General features: G+C 35.1%; 1 protein-coding gene across 1 annotated transcript in view; it reads left to right on the top strand.

Moving 5' to 3' along the window:
* SKAP1 (src kinase associated phosphoprotein 1) overlaps window positions 1-17,700 on the top strand; it is a 222,854-nt gene that overhangs the window by 22,827 nt on the left and 182,327 nt on the right. The window contains exon 3 of the mRNA XM_087826499.1: window positions 1,371-1,396. Coding sequence (XP_087682625.1) covers window positions 1,371-1,396 — 26 coding nt within the window. The remainder of the gene's footprint in view (window positions 1-1,370; window positions 1,397-17,700) is intronic.

Below are 17,700 nucleotides of genomic sequence, written 5' to 3'. Positions count from 1 at the left end.
TGTCCCTACATCCACCTGGGTGCCTTCCCAGATGTTGCAACTTTACATTTTCCACCCCTTCCTCCTCTAATTCCTTCTTCCCTTTTCCACTGCCAATGTCAAAGCTGTCCTGAATTTTCCCTGCCATCTAACCCAAGTATCTTACATTTTCCTTTACCTGATTCATAGGCCAGAACTGTTCTGGGGAAGGAAAGGAAAAAAAAAAGCCAACCATGATAATTCCCACAGATTCATCACTGCATTATGGCAACATCTCCTCACTGATCTCCTTCCTCTCCATTTTCTGAAATTTTACCTTATTAAAAAATAACCTAGATACTCATGGGGCTGATGTTTCTCCCTAAAGTAGCCAAACATTATTTCAGTCATGTATATACTGGAAGACACACCATTATCACCTATGTATTTCCCTTTTGTTAACCTTTTTTGGGGGTTATGGATTCTTTTAAGAACTTGATAAAAACTGTGACTGTCTAGCCAAGGGGTGGGGGGAATGCTCATATGCACATAAACACTTCTGGGAGGTCAAATTGAGGATAAAAATGTATTCATTCTATTTAGTGGCATGGGGGTCACTATGTCCACAGCAAGAATTAACATGTGGTGATTGTAAGCAAGATTGGAGTATGCTGAGGAGTGAGTGGAAGGTGAGGAAATAGAAAAACTATAGGCAACGCTTTTGAAAATGTCACTGATATGAAGGGAAAGAGGACAGCAGGATGGAGGGATATGAAGAGGGTGAAGAAGGGTTTGCTTTATTTTTATATTAGCATAAATGCTGATGGAAAGGGCCAAGTTGAGAGGAAGAGGTTGAATATATGCAAGAGAAAATCAATATAGATATAATGTAAGGTTCCTGTGAAGGCAGGAGGAAATGGAATCCAAAGTACAATAGACTTTTGTGGGTAGCCACCATGTATAACATTGTTTCTATGGGGAGGGGAATGCAATTTAGATTCCAAATAAGTGACTTACAAATGATCCTTCCTACCACTGCCATTTCATTAGTTTTAAGACTTTAAGGGTTGTCAGTTTTGCTAATCATTTCCCAAAATAAAAAAGGAGGTGGCGGACTTCAAGAGCCCCAAACTTGGCTCAGATACTAAAATGTTTGATGACCTTGAGTCAGTTGTTCATGCTTCACCTATAAAATTAAGAATTTAGACCTAGAAGTAGTTGAGGATGTGTTGGGGGTGATGTTTTTATTGTTATAGCAACTGGAGGTGCCACTGGCATTTGATACTCAGGACCAGCGATGCTGATTGTCCTGTAATACACGAGATAGGCTGTCACAAAGAATTGTCCTGCTCAAATCCTGTAGAGCTCCTGATGAGGTTTGACTCGTCTCCATTCTCCTTCTTGTTTTTCAGGTACTATTTGGATTTTCAGCCCCCAGGTGAGTACTCTGACCATTTATGGTTTTACACGAAGAATGTGGAGATGGTATTGTTTACTTCTGTCTCTTCTAAATCAGCTTCTCCACAGAGTGGCATTAGCCATTTCTGAGGAAAGTTAGTGGAGTGTTTAATTAACCTTCATCCTGCTGGGCCCCCCTGCCCTGCTTTTTAGCAACAATGGCTCTGATGCTTCATCTTTCTGAGTGGATTGGTGCTAGGTTATTTTATAGAACTGAATCTATAATTTGCTTTTTTTCCTTGAGCTTTGTTAGATGCCAACAAGATCCACTAACATTAGGATAAAACGGTGGCCAAGTCCATAATAAAAACCTTGGGAGGGCTCCAACTCAGCTAATCCTTCATTTGCTCCAGAAATAAATTCCAGTATGTTACCTCCTCGATCACAGTGCTCTTCCACACAGCCTGCCTGTCTGGCAGAAGAGAAATGTCAGAAATGGAGCAGTGTTGAAATTCCCACTAGAACAGTGTTATCACATTTTAATATGAGCCTCACTGCAGCCTCGGTGCTTCTAATTACTTTCAAACCATTGTTTTCCTGCTTTTGCTTGATGAACCCAGCATCTGGCATGATTCTAAAAAGTACAACAGACAGCTGTGTGCAAGATTAAAAAAAAAAAAAAAGGACAGGATTGGAACACATTTTTAAAAGGTTCAAAATTAGAATATCTGAATTCAAATAGTTTGAGGGCATGTTTTTAAAGTATATGCATTCCTTTTCAGTACTGTGGTCGAGAATGTCAGAAACATCATTGTGAATGTTAATTATCTTATCATATTAGAAATAGAGATTTTTATTTTCTCAGATAATCACAGAAGGTGTTAGATCAAATTTGCAACTATTTTATGAACTATTTTGCTCTACGACTTTTTAACCAATTGTAAACTTTACCCATACTTTTTATTCTTTTGACTCTTAATAATGTCACTGTATCCCATTTCAGTTAACAGTAGTGCCTTAAAGAAATTTAAGTTATGAATGATGATACTAGTTTCATTAAAAACTTAACTTCCTGAACTCATACATTGTTTTTTTCATATTTCAAGGTTTTTTAAAATTCAACTTTAACAAATAAAAATATAATACTTTAAAGCTTCTTGAGTTTTATAAGTTAAAGTCATACTATTTATAGTATTTTAAATAATGTGATGTGTTGTTACTGTATATCTCACTGTCCTAAAGCATTTATGGCTGAAACATAAGTTGAGAATAGAGAATTATATGTAATAATGTAGCAGTTTGCTTTGAAAAATGTGAAGTATGCTATTTGGGGAATGGCCCTACAGTTCAGGGTTTAACAGATGTTAACCAAAATCCATAGGGGCCAGAACATGAATGTGAACTGGCAGAAACGAATGGAACTGCGAGGATAGAATTAATTACCTAAAGGAGAAATAAAGAATTAGTGTCAGAGATGTGGTATAATAATATGTTGAGAAGAAAAAATAATTTTGGAGCTTAACACAAGAGACTATTTGGGGCTAAAAAGACAAAGAGTACATCTTACCAGATTCTTATAATAGTGGCATTGCAGTCATCTTCCAGCATAGGGCAACTTCTACACAGCTTTTCTCTCTTAGAGAGAGGGCAGAAGTAGAGCAGCCAAGGAGACCATTGAAAAGAGTTTATTTAGAACAGAAAACTATATGCTTCTTGACAATAGTTGAATATGTGTAGCAAAGTCTTTGCTCATTTGAAAGTAAATGTGAGGAAAGATCAAGTAGAAAAACCCATAGTCATGTGTCTTGTCCCCAGCCTTGCTCTTCCCCCTCACGTTCTTGGGGGGGTAAGGGGCGGGGGGAGATTATTTTTTACCTTGCCTGATCAGGTCTAGTTCACTGTGTGCTTCAGAAACTGGTAAAGTGAGTGGGAATAGTAACAGGTCTATGTAAGGTTCTGTAGGCAATTTATGATTTTGAAAAGAGTAGGAATATATAAGAAAAGAGACCAACTGGCAGAAGAATTTTAAAAGCCCTAGAAGGCTAAGTAGTAGTGGGAAGGAAGTGAGAATGGACAGAAATGATGGTTCCAGACTTTCCTAGCATTTTTATCTATGGCAGGATCTTCTGTGTAGGAATATGATGGGGTGAATTTTGTTGACTCTGCACGCTAAATACACACTCGTGTTCTTCAGAATATTTAGACTAAATCAGAGTCTGGTGCCTGGAAGGAAAATGGTCCTTAATTATAAAAGATCCCTTATTTATGAAGTTCTTTAGTAGCACATATTTAAATATCTGCTTATGGTGATGATTTGGTACAATGTGCTTAAAGAGTAAGCTTTAAAGAGAGATCCTTGCCCAGACGTGGAGGATTGCGAGCAAAGTTTTTCTTATCAATCCCAGGTTTTCCATTCAATCCCAGGTTTAATGTGCTGGAGGAGTAACCATTGAATAGCATTAGGGAGAGTCTTATCCCTGATCTGGAGAAGAAACATGCATGCATGATAGAAAGAGCATGAATGTTGAGGCTTGAAAGACCTGGTTTCAAAGCCCACCTATACTATTTAGCTAAAGGTCATTTGATCTTAGCAAGTTGCTAAATTTCTCTGATCCTCAGCTTTCTTATCTATAAAACAGGGATATACCAGACACTGTACTAAGTCCTTTACATCCATTATCTTATTTAACCCTCAAAACATCCCCATGAAATAGGTGCTGTTAATATACCCATGGATAGATTTGGACACTGAGGCACAAAGAAGTTAAGAGACTTGTACAAGGCCATGCCTCTCAAGGATTCTAACTTGGTTGCTCTAATTCTATAGCATACATTTAATACATATATGTGTGTGTGTATATATATATAAAAAACATTTATTGAGATATAATTCATATACCATAAAATTCACCCCTTTAAAGTATACGTCAGTGGTTTTTAGTATAGTCACTGAGTTGGGTAACCATTACCACTATTAATTTCAGAACACTTTCATCATCCTAATAAGAAACCCTGTATTCATTAGTAGTTCCAGAGCCCATACTCTTCATGGCTATATATTATTGTCTCATTTCAGGGTTGTTATGAGGACTAGTAGTAATATGTTTAAGCTCCAGTACAATAACTAGACAAAGTAAGCAGTAAGAAAATGTAGTTTAAATTTATGACAGTGTTAATGGTAATTCTTTTTACCTCACGTTTCTACCCAAATTTTCTTATTGGGCAACGTCAAGTTCCTAAATTATATTCATTAAAAAAGAATGAAACATAGAGAAGAAAAAAACATAATCCATATATTTATTACTTTAATGTAGAAGGGACGTAAATGAAAGAGCTCTTTTAATGAGCTCAAATATGACTGGAGAACATGAGAAAGCATTTTTATATTTTAAATACTTTAATTGATTTTTAGAGAGAGAGGGAGAGAACATGGATGTGAGAGCAGAACATCGATTTACTGCTTCCTGCACACACACACACCCCCCACTGGGGATCAAAACTGCTACCCGGGCATGTGTCCTGACAAGGCATTGAACTGGCAACCTCTTGGTGCACAGGATGATGCCCAACCAACTGAGCCAACTGGCTCGGGTGCCTTATTTTAATTTTTAATAAGACATAGAGATGCCTTTGATATTTCAAGTTGTGCTTACTTTAAGAACTTTTTGTCCATTTAATTTTTTCACTTAATATTGCAAAGAAAACTCATTGGAACCTTTGCTATGGAACTTTTACCATTTCAGCAATCAGACATCTAGAAAAATGATTGATCAGATGTCTAAACAATAATATTAGTTTTTCCCTTTACATAGGAGGACAATATCATTTTATGCCATTGATAAAACTGATTTACTTCATTTAGTTTAGTTTCTCTTTTTGTAAAATAAGTTAATTGACAGTTATAGTTTAATCAAAAATTTAAATTATAACTTTGAATTTTATTGCAATAAAACCATCTTCATGAATATTAGAAAAATTGCCATCATGGACCCAGAGCCTAAAACAAATGACACAATATTTAAATAAAAATTTTAAAAAGAATATGAAAATATTGTAAATGTATATAACAAAATCTTAATTTTTTGGTCCAGTGGTCACTCATATTACATTTGTGATAGTGGTAAATATGGGCCAGTGAAATTTCTTGCCACCTTGAAGATTATGCATGGATAGCATACAGGGTTTCTGAGAAAATTATTTGAAATATTTCAATATGAAAATTTTTCACTGTGTGAATATTAAAAATCTTATTTTGAAATGGTAAACCTATATCCTTTGTCAAAATAAATTTATCCCCTAAAAATATAGCTTGTCAAAAGCAAATACTGTAAAGTGAATAAGGAAAATATTATTATAAAGCCACATTAACTATAGATTAAAATAGATTTAAAAGGAATATCACTAATATGTGGACCTTATTTGCATCCTGAGTCAAACAAATTATACAAAGTGATACCTATGACAGAATTAGAATTTTGAAGAGTGACTGGATATATGTTATTAAGAGAAGGAGGAGGAAGGTATAAGGGGGATAAATGATGATGAAGGAGACTTGATTTGGGGTGGTGATCACACAATACAGTGTACAGATAATGTGTTGTGGAATTGTGCACCTGAAACCTGTATAATTTTGTAAAGCACTGTCACCCCAATAAAATCAATAAAAAGGAAAAAGAAATAAAATAAAAAAGAAACTACTGTTAATGTTTTACGTGTGACAATGTTTTATGCTTATGTTTTTTTAAAAAGAGTCCTTATCTTAGAAGAGGTTTGCTGTGATATTTAAAGATAAAGTGTTAGTTGGCTGACATATTATTCAAAATAGCACCGGGAGGGGAGAGAAAATGTGAGGTGAGGTTGTAGATGAAACAAGATGGATGATAAATTGACTCCTGTTGAAGCTGGATGGTCAGTACATGGGGGCTTATTACACAGTTTTGTCTACTTTTGTACATGTTTAAAATTATCCATAATGCAAAGATAAAAGCAAAAGAAATCCAGGTTGAGATTAATAAAAAATGTGACAAATTTCTTTTATTTCTATTGTGAAACCTCATACATTAATGCATAAAATACTTTATGTATCTTGGACACTAAATACATAAAACAGTGAGCTTTGAAAAAAAAAATTGTTGTTTCAAGTTTAATGTTTTTTGATGAAAGAGTATTATCTTTGACGTCAGACCTGAATTTGAATCCTGGCTCCTCTACTTAACAAGCTGTGTGAGCTACAGCAAGTGACATAACCTCCTTATCTTCAAAATCTTTCTAATAATATCCACTTCACAGCTACTATGAGTTGTAATGAGTTTTAATGAGATGAACTCTTGAGGATTGCTTTCCACTTGATTAGCACTTACTAAAGTGGTAGCCAGTCTTACTTTTATGTTTCAAAGTAGAGCTATGCAAGTAAATCCATGTATGGAACTTAGACAATATATATTTCACATATCTTTTCATAAAATTCATTCATTCCAGCTGAACCCTGAGATAGGGCCTTGTAAGTCACCATGTACATATTTGTGAGGTTTGCATTTAAAGGATGTGTATGCAGAATTTTTATTGGTAGGCCCTTCAGAGTTTAGATTTATGAGCTTGTTGCTCTGTAATGTCTGAGACATGTTGAATTGAAGCATGGATGCCACTTAACTTCTCATCTCTACTATCACATACTTGGAGCATGTAGTTTTGACAACTACAAGAAGCAAACCATTAAAGCAGCAAAGAAACACCGTCTTTGCACTAAAAAAGAGAGAGAAGGGTTTCCCTTTGAAGTTGAAGAGAAGTGTTTTTGAATTAATGGAGTGTACAGTGATTTTACTAAGTTTATTTATGAAAATACTCTTTGCATTTATGCCAAAAGGTTTTAGCACAGTTGTAAGTAGGATTTATACAAAGAAACACAGCTCAAATTTATGACGTGTTTGCAAATGTAGGAAAAAGTCTGAATTTACAATATTTCTAATTTATTGTTAAGTATCTTTCTATCACTATTCCTGGAATGCTAATATTTTATAAACACAAGTGTTGGTTATGAACCTAGAATATCCTAACCTATACTACTTCTTAAAAAGAAATCTTTCAGAATGCTTTCCATGTCTTTTGGGGATTTAATAGGGGAAAATGTACACAGGACAAATACTCCTGCCTTTGGCTTTAGCCCAACCTTTTAGCATCAACAATCTTGACAGCTGCTTTTGTGACTTGACTTCCTTTAGGCCTTTCCCCCTTTCTTTATTTGCTTCATTTTATACAAATTAATCTGTAGAAAGTGAATGTACACACAAATTGTATTCGAAGTTAATTATTGACTTTAATACCTTTTCAAATATTTTACTTCCTATACATCTACTGATTGTTGGTTTTTTTAGTTTTTATTGTTGACAATATTACAGATGTCCACCAGTTTTCCACTCTTTGCCCCCCTCCACCCAGCCACGTTTTTAAATCCATATACTTTTGCAACTACTGTCAAAGACAGATTTTAAAATCAAAAGACTAATCTTTTCCCTTTTTAATACTAAAATTTTCTATGATTTTTATGTCCTTTATAAATGTGTTATCTTGGAGTAGACGATATTGAGAAATAAGAAAAAGAACTGAATTTCATGGGAGCGAAAGAAGAAATCATTGGAATCAGATGCTGCTGCCTTCTATATTCCCTACACAATATATTATGTACAAGGATGTTTATTATACATTGTTTGGAATAGCAAAGACTCCAGACTGCCTAAATGTCCAGCATTAGAGGACTAGTTAAGTAAATTATCTTACAACCATTAATGGAACACTACATAAAGTTTAAAAGAACATAATACATATATATTTGTAACATGGAAAGCTCTCTCCAAGGCATATTGCTAAGTGAAAAGAGCAATTTGGACAAATATTGTACAGTGTGTGTGTGTGTGTGTGTGCACGCGCACGCACTTGCTTTTATTTGTGTATAGAATATCTTTGGAAGGATACATATGAATCTATTGAGCTCTGTTGAGAGGGAAATCTGTATGCGTGCAAGAGAGAATCTTCATTATTTATATCCTGTGGTACTATTTGAATTTTTACCATATGTATGTCTTTTTTTTTTTTTTTTACTAAAATTAGTTAAAATGAAAAAATGAGATAAATCTATATGTGCTGATATGGAGCAACCTCACAGTTAAATGATTAGCAGAAAAAGTAGGATACAGAACAGGATAAGTCCTACCATTTGTTTAAAAAAACAAAAGACATACCACACAGACCATGTTATATTTAAATAGAAAATTAATAGAACACCCAAGAAACCTCACAATGGTTGCCTCTGGAGAGAAGAACCAAAAGAAGGAAAGGAAGATGAGCTTTCATTATGTGTCTTCTTGTAACATTTGAAAGTTTTGTTCTGGACATGCTTAACGTTTTTATCTAATGAAGAAGCTTACAAAAAAACTTGATTTGATACAGGAGTGAGCTCTTTTTTAGTAGAATCATGATTCAATAATTTTGTATCCAAGCTTTTTTCCTCTTTTACTTATTTATTAATTTTTACATATGACTTTAGGCAAGATCCTGATGATGGTATAAACTAGCAGCAACCTGTTGCTTAGTCTTTGAGAACCAGCAGTATATAGGTGTGTTGTCTTGACATATCACTTAAAAGTGAATTTTAAAATAAGTAATAAAATAGTATCATATAAGCCCTGGCCAGTGTGGCTCATTGGTTAGAGCATCAGCCCAAGCACCCAAGGGTCTCGGGTTCAATTCCTGGTCAAGGCCTCATACCACGTTGCAGGTTCAATCCCTGGCCCTGGTCTGGCATGTGCGGGAGGCAACCAATCAATGTATCTCTCTCTCTCACATCAGTGTTTCTCTCCCCCCTTCTCTTTTTCCCCTCTTCCCTCTCTACTTCCCCTCCCTCCCTCCCTCCCTTCCACTGTCTCTAAAAAAAAAATCATTGGAAAAAATATCCTTGGGTGAGGATTAACAAGCAAACAAAAAATATATGTATTATCATATAATACTCATGGTAACTGATCAAAAAATACCTTTATTACCCTCAATATTTTTTCCACATGTGGTATCTAAAAGTTCATAGAAATTCTGGTTCTTATCTTGATGTAGATGGCAAAGAAAATCAAGTAATTGATAAGTTAATTACTGCTTTAAGTTTATTTGATAAGCTCAGGAAATTTTGTTGAGAAAAAAATAACAAACTATTCTATTCTCTTCTATTCTCAAACTATATCTATTCTCTTAAGTAGTGTTATCCCTAGAGCAGCACAGAAAACCAGGTAAGGAGTACAGTTTCTGAACATAGAATTTTGGCATAAGAATTAATCTACCTCAGGAATTCTGCCTCTAATGAATTTTCATGTTCTGGACATAAAAGGTTGAGAAAAATGTGTAGCTAATTTGAATACAATTTTTGTTTTGTTTTGTTTTCTGCTTAAAATGTTTTTGCACGTAGGTTAAGCCATTGGACTTGAAACCCAGTGAATTTGCTTGATATTTGAAGGCTAAATAATGTGATGGTTGAACCCAGTTCTTATAAAGCATTAATTTTTCACTATGCTGCCTATCACCACATACTTCTCTCAGAAACTTGTTTAATAGTCACTGTTTACCAGGATGGCTGAAGGATCACTAAAACAGGAAAGGAACTACTTAGTTATGGATAGAGGGGACTTATATGATGTGTAAAATAAAGCTTCTAGTTACTGCTGACTCTTGTGAGGCAAATATTGGAAACTTTGAACCTATCTGTCCTTGTCAGCCGATGTGTATTTAATACACACCTGCCAGCCTGAAAAGTTCTTGATCACAGTTCATCTCTGAAAGGTATTTTCCCAAATTGAAGAGACATTGTCTGTGATCACCATGAATCCACGTTGGTGTCTTGTTGGATCTCGCAACCCAAAGTGAAAAATTGATTAATAAAATACACTTTCATTGATTAGGATAATAATAATAATAATAATAATAATAAAAGGTATTTTCCCAAACTTAAAAAGCAATACCACTTACTCTCAAGATTTGTGCACTTTACTTGTGTTAGTGATACCCCAATAGAAAAGAAAAAATTAAAAAATAAAGAGATACTCTTCTGTTCTAAAAGGAACCAAACATTGACTAGAATTGTAGATAGTGAGAGGTTTTGGTTGTTGATGTTGTTACCTACATGTTATGTACATGCTATTTTCATACATGAACAGGAGTTCCTGTTTAAGGTGGGATTGGGGTATGGAGAGTCCAGATCTTATCACCCTTTGCCATTACACCCTTATTGATCTTGGGATCTTGGAGGTCTATATTGCTCACAGAGATAACTCACCTTTTATTCAGTATGTTAAAAGATGGTTTACATTTTAAGGCCTGCTATTCTTACCTGTAAATCATTCTTTATTAGATGCTGTTTTATTTTTACTCCTCGTGTGTTTATAAAACTTTTCGTATATCTACTCATACCCTGTAGATCATGCAGTCCTATTCTTCTGTGGCAGAAGATATTGGAATCCAACTGATCTTAAAGTTTCTCTCAAAAAAGAAGCAATCTTGGCAAACTGATTGGGGTACAGAAGATCTTAAAATGCATCAGGACTAGAAGTGGGTGCTAAGGTCTTACTACAAGTTGTCATTTGGGAGAAGGAAAAAGAAAAGAGGAGAGCAAGATGAGCCAATAGTAATAAAATCACTACATTTATGTGGCATTGTCAAAGCATTCCCCTACTGTGAGACTTAAAGCATGATAGTGCTGGAAAGGAAATACACTTTTTATGCCAGGTCAAAACTAGATTTGGGTGTGGAACATGTTGGTTCACTTTCTGCAGGGTCAAAATACCCAAAATTCAATAAAATCAAATAGGAGATGTTGTAAAATATTTAATATATTTATCTGACTAAACCCAAAGTAGTTGTGTTAAATTTTGTAAGCATGAAATTCATGCCAAAAAGTGGTATTAAAAAAGTTCCCTGCAACAATACTACTGCAGTAAACTTGAACCTTTGAATAGGACTAGCTCCCTCTTGAACAAATCATTGACCACATTCGGCTTTGTCTGCCAGTTTCATACCTAATGTGACTACTATTACTACTACTTATAATAATTTATACTTTTGATTATAGATTTACTTTACTGAAGTAAAAAATAATAATTTATAGCACATGCCATAAATCCAGGTCGTTCAGTATGCTTTGCCTTTGAGTAATGATCGTAATTTATAAAGCATGCAGATTTGGAGACTGTATAGCTCAGTGGATTAGAACGAGAGCTTAGTAATCAGACAAGGTGGGGTCAAAGCCTGGCTCTGCCACTTATGAGTCACTTATGTGACTTTGGGTAAGTTATTTAATCTTTGTGTCTCATTTTCTTTATCTGAAGGTTTGAGATGATAATATACCACAGGATTATTTTGAGAATTAAATGAGATAGTACATGAAGAGTCTTGACCCAGAGCCTATACCCAGTAGGAGTTCAGTAAGCTATTGTATTTTTATGATTACTATAGCTAACTTTCTCCTATAAGTCAAAGCATGTTGAAAATTCAGTTGAATAGCTTCAGAGCAAAAATAAAACACTGAGAATGTAGTGGTCCAAGGAAAACAGAACTATGAACCAATAATTCCAGTTATGATTGCCTGGTTGTCATGTGATAAATGCATTCATTTTACAGTATATTCATCCACATACTACCAAGTACCTAGGTTTACATGTTTTGAATTCTGTCAAATGCCATTATTATTGAAAATATACTAACTCAGCAGGTTCCATTTTAGTAGTAGTTGAACAATAACAGCAGTAGATGGTATTCGTTAGTGTAAAGCCAGAATGATTGCTGACAGGTTGTAATTTGCTTTATGAAGTGTGTGTTGTCACATATACAATTATCTGGTTTATATTTGTTGCTGCCAGCCCTCCAGTTTGTTAATGTCCAGAAGTTACACCTTTATGTGAAACCTAAGAAGGGTTAAAAATCTCAGTTTTGGGGGGGCAGGGGCCGAGCTAAAGGATTCTTTCCCTTGGTGGCTACCTTTTTTTTTTTCCTCCCCTATTTTCTTTTTTAAGGACTAGGATGATGCTACACACTGCAGCCCACCCTACTGGTCAAAATGAAAAACTGCATTATAAAGGACCATTTTCTTGAAGGAGAGGGGAAAAAAGAACTTTTCAATTGTTTCCCACAGGCATCTTCCTGTCCCACCCACCATTGACAGATGTAGCTCATTTTGGAAATATTATTAAGGTACACTGCCCTTTTGGTTATTGGATTCACAGGTGTTGTAGTGATTGTGCTATAAGTGTCTACTCAATTTGGTTCCATTCCTGATCATTTAGACTGTTCTCTCTGCAAATGGCATCCCTAAAGGTCCTTAAGAAGTTTGTTATTCTTAGCATGATAATGTGATTAGTAAACAGTATTCTCAGTTAAAAACTTAGTATTAGGCTCAATATATTTCTTGTACATTCAAGATCTAGTTGGAGCAACTTTTTAAAAGAATGATAAATGGAAACTTTCTTTACCTGGCCCATCATTTGTTCTGTAGATTTAATGACATTCAGTACTATTACACTCACTGCCAGGGCCTTGAGGGGAAAAAAGAATATTTATACATTGAGTTATGGCTAGATGTAGGAGGGAAAAAAGAGAGATGGGCAGGAAGTCAGACTATACAGAACAGAGAAGAATTCGAGACCTTCACTACATACGGATTAATCACAGGAACTAACCACGCACATCCAAATGGGTATTTAGAAACCAGTGAAGCCTCTAGGATGTTCTGTGGGGAGCACCATATATTTTCTAATGCATGAGTATGTGCAAAAGGGTATGTAATTTATAATGGAAGTGTTGACAGAACTTTAGCTTTGGTGTTGCAAATGTGCTCCATAATACATTTACATGTGAGTAACACTTCACATATATGGACACATGTGTACCCAACATATTTCTTTAGTTGGTATTATATCCAATAACTTAGGTGAATGGTTTCAATAAGGAATAAGCTGCAGTTTTGCTAATCTTACCATAGTTCAGCTTTGGGAACTGCATTACTATTAAATTGGTCAATGAAACTCTGGCAATATTAGTGCTATCAAGCATGAAAACTAACTGGATTTGGATCAGGGACCTTTATTTATAGCATTTTATTTAGGACTTATTAGTTTAAAGGCGCAGCTTTATGTCTCACAGGTTCTTAAATATTAAATAGAGTCAGAAGTCATGGGTTCCCTTCCAACAGCAACAATAAATACAAAAACCAAAAAACAGCAGATAATTTTACATTAATTTCCATTTCCTTATATTACTCAAAGATGCTTGATGAAGTAATAGCAAACCCTGTAAAGTTTTGAACCATACCATATAAACGGTTGCAGATGTGAAAAATCCTTAATAATATAGTTCACAGTTAATTAGAAGAGAAGTAAAAGATGATGACTTTATACTAACATGAAAAAAATCATTGAGCCTTTAAATATTGAATAAGCAAACATATATTTATGTTTTATTTGTTATTCTCATGTTATTTTTTATGCTCATACTACTTTCTGTCTTTTTTCATTTCCTTCTCATTTCTTTGGTAAAATTGTCATTACAGCCTGTTTTTGTCCCTAAATAGTACCTGCAAGTTTAGGATCAGATGAGTTTGCTGGGAGTCAAAATAGTTACAAGGGGAACATCATAATGGTTCATTTTTTCCCTCCCTGTTTTATTTGGAATTGAATTAGGAAATGAAAGTTTTTAGCAGTTTAATTCACTTCTCCATAAAGTTTATGGAGCAGCAACAGCTGGTTGAGTCCATGGCAGAAAAATCCAACTTCTAGTGGCCAAGCTATTGTTTTAGAATTAAGGGGGGAAACTCATTAACTGTTAATGAAAACACAGGGAATAAAAACAAATAGCACAGAAACCCTAGCAAATAATTACCTTACACCTAACACAAAGCTACTTTATCTTTCTGCTCCAACCCTAAGAAATCCCCAACTTATCACTCTGTGGAGCATGAATGAAATTGAGTTTGACTCTCAGGAAAGAACAATAGAGAAATATCCCCCTTATAGGCCCCTCAGCACAATACTCAGTGGAGAACCTGACATTGAATATACTAAGGAGTGTATCTAGCGCCCAATTCTTATGACACTTAGGATAGAGGAGCAAATTACCAGCTAATAGCAGGTGAACCCTTGATATAGTTCCCCCAGATCTTGTTTAGAAATACAAAGAGAAGGGACTGGAGGTAGTGGATGTGATGAATGGAGATATTGTGCGTTAAAATATATATGTCTGTATAGAAATATATTGATTCTGAATGAGTTGCAATGGGAAAGTGTGTCTCTAGTGGCAAGGGTTCTTGCTTGTGAGAAAGCCACTCTAAGCAGATGGAGTTCTGAACCCTAATTGGAGAGCTGCTGAGTGGAAATATCTGTCACTATAGCTTGTGATCATTTATGTCTGATCCCACTGGACTATAGTAGTGGCCACTTAGAACTGTGACTGTCAGAGCTGTAGATGAATCCAGAGATCACTCGTGGTTATGTTTTAACAAAAAATGATGTTATAAACTTAAATCCAAAATGACCACAGTAATTGCTGGTTCTTCTATAAAACTTTTCACCCATGCATCTTGAATAATTGTAATCATTTTAATTACACGGGAGTGTCTATTTATATGGTGTTAAAGACTTTTTTCAGTGTGTGTCCAAGGGAGTTGGGCCACTTGATATAACATTAAAAACACTTATAGCAACATTTCCATCATCAGGAACTAATTATGCTTGGATGTAAAAACGTATTTTCTAATGTTTCCCCCACCGCAACCATTTTTAGTACTGACTTCGGCTCTGTTTTTGCCGTGTTGAGTTGTTTACCTTTGTTGTTATATGCTATACTGAGGCATGGTCTTGTATTTGGCTGTTAAAAGCCCACCTTGGGGAACTATGTTCAGAAACCATAGGAATCACATGGAAGTAACTTCCATCTGAAGTTACTAAATCAAATGCGGAATCTAGGCAGGTATTTTGGCTGAGACTTTTAAAATAGAAGCTTTAAAAAGCAATTGGAATAGATCCTAGAACAGGAAAAAAAAATTAATGGAAAAAGTGGGGAAATCCAAATTAAGTCTGTAGTTTAGTTAACAGTGATGTACCAATGTTAATTTCTTGGCTTTGACAGATATGCCCTAGTTACATATGGAGTTGACATTTGGGGAAACTGGATGAAGGGTCTACAGGAATTTTCTGTACTATCTTTGAAATACTTATAAAATGCTAAAATTATTCTGAAATAAACAGTTTATTAAAAAGCAACAAAGCAGAGCAAAGCCCTACCTGATCTGCTTACTAAAAAAAAAAAAAAAAAGCCTGGGATGCTAGAATGTGTAAGAGTAGATTTGTCAAATTTCTGAAGCAAGCAGAAAACTGTGAGTCTAGAATGATAGTTGATAAATAATGTTCAGTATCTCCTACAAATGTTAAATGTTGCACAGCAACCCAAGCTACCTCTGCTTTTTTTTTTTTTTTTTTTAATGGAATTTGGTTTGGCTCAAAAATTTTAAATTGCTTTAACTTCACAGCTCACTTTCAGGTTACCTGCCAGGCAGTCTATTTAGATCACATTGATAATATAATTTCAATGGATTTGCAGTGATGCAAAGTTTGAGTAGTTTAACCTCAGTCCAGTATTTGAGAACTTTTCTTGTTATAATGGAAATTTCATAGTGATACTTGAAGCATAACCATGAGCTTTATATCCTGATCAGTAACCTAATAAAGGAGAGCATTTCTTCTGGCTCTAGCCAGTGACTTTTATATGAAGTGTTGTTTGTTTTTCTTTTTAACTTTACTTTCTTCTCCACAATAAACTCCACATTTTATTTCTAAAGTCCTATATGTGCAGGTGACCTACTCAGTTCTGAACATCTACCTACCATTGATCGTAGAAGAGTCTAGATATGATAACCTAATTTATGGAAGAAGAAGGCTACAGCCATTTTGTTTTTTCTTCTTTTTTTAAGAATATTTCTTGATTTTCTTGATTTTTAGAGAGAAAGAAAGGGAGAGGGAGAGAGAAACATCCAAGTAAGAGTGCAGCATTGATAGGCTGTCTCCTGCACGCCCCCTACTGGGGATAGGGGATAGAGCTGGCAACCTAGGCATGTGCCCTTGACAAGGAAATTGAACCGCAACATCCCGGTGAATGGAAGGACACCCAACTGAGCCACACCCGCCAGGGCTGCCATTCTGTTTTTATCTAACTTATTGGGGTGACATTGGTTAATAGAACCATGCAGGTTTCAAGTGTACTACTCAATGAAACATCATCTGCACACTGCATCGTGTGCTCAGCCATTCTCTTTTTATCCTTTTATATCCTCCCTATCCTTCTGGTTTAATTGTAGGAAATAAACCCTTAAAGTGAGGCAATACAGAGTCTGTGTATGTTGTTTGGTTTCACTGCTCCCTAGTTGGAATCCAGGGCCAAAACTCTACAGTGTTTACTGAAATTAACATTGGTGATTTCCTTTGGAAATTAGTATTTGAGATAATATTAAATTCAGTTGAAAATCCCCTTTTCATGTTTGTGAAATGAACTGAGCAGCTGTTGGTGTCCTTTTATCAGCAGACTGTACCTCCGTTTAGGGGAGTTTAAGGAAAGCCATTTGCAATGCAGAGCCTTTTCTTCCGGTTCCTGAACGAGCTAACATCTTCCGTCTGAACCTTTTAAAGTATCATAATAGCATGGACCACTTCTACAAAATATAATGCAATGTATGTTGAAAACACCCAAAAGAGATTAGCATTGTTTTAATTGCATAATTCAGTATTGTATATACATTACCTTTCATCAAAGCCATTTTACAGAACAAATATTACCTTCTTAGGGCTTTTAGAATTCCTAAGAGGTTGGTTGCATAGGCTGTAAACTAGAATTATAAAGAGAGAACTTTCTTAAGATTGCAAAGCAAGTAGTGATTTAAATTGGAATAGAATCCAGCAAAGTCTGGGTTCTCTATGTTTTTACCTCTCTTATTTTTCAGAACAGGAAAGCATGTTGACCTTGCTACATTGTATTATGAATGGAAGGTTAACGCTTTGTTTAATTTATTCTATTTCATTTGGAAATATAAAGAGAAAAAGGCATTCACAGTAAAGGTCATAATTAATGGAGACACAGTATATATGGATGCATATTTATATAGCTATATTTTCATTTTAAGTGTGGTAGAGAAACTTTTCTCTGGTGACAAGAGGCCTCTCCACTCTAAGCTGACAGTTACTAGTTCTAGTAAGAGAGTGGTTGAATGGAAAACTTCCCATGCAGGTAAGTTGGTTTTTGAACTTATTTATCTGTTTCTCATATGTTAATGGA

This window comes from Miniopterus natalensis, chromosome 17 (assembly GCF_054644295.1).
Source record: "Miniopterus natalensis isolate mMinNat1 chromosome 17, mMinNat1.hap1, whole genome shotgun sequence".
Lineage (NCBI taxonomy): Eukaryota > Metazoa > Chordata > Mammalia > Chiroptera > Miniopteridae > Miniopterus > Miniopterus natalensis.
This window is presented reverse-complemented; position numbering and strand designations above follow the sequence as displayed.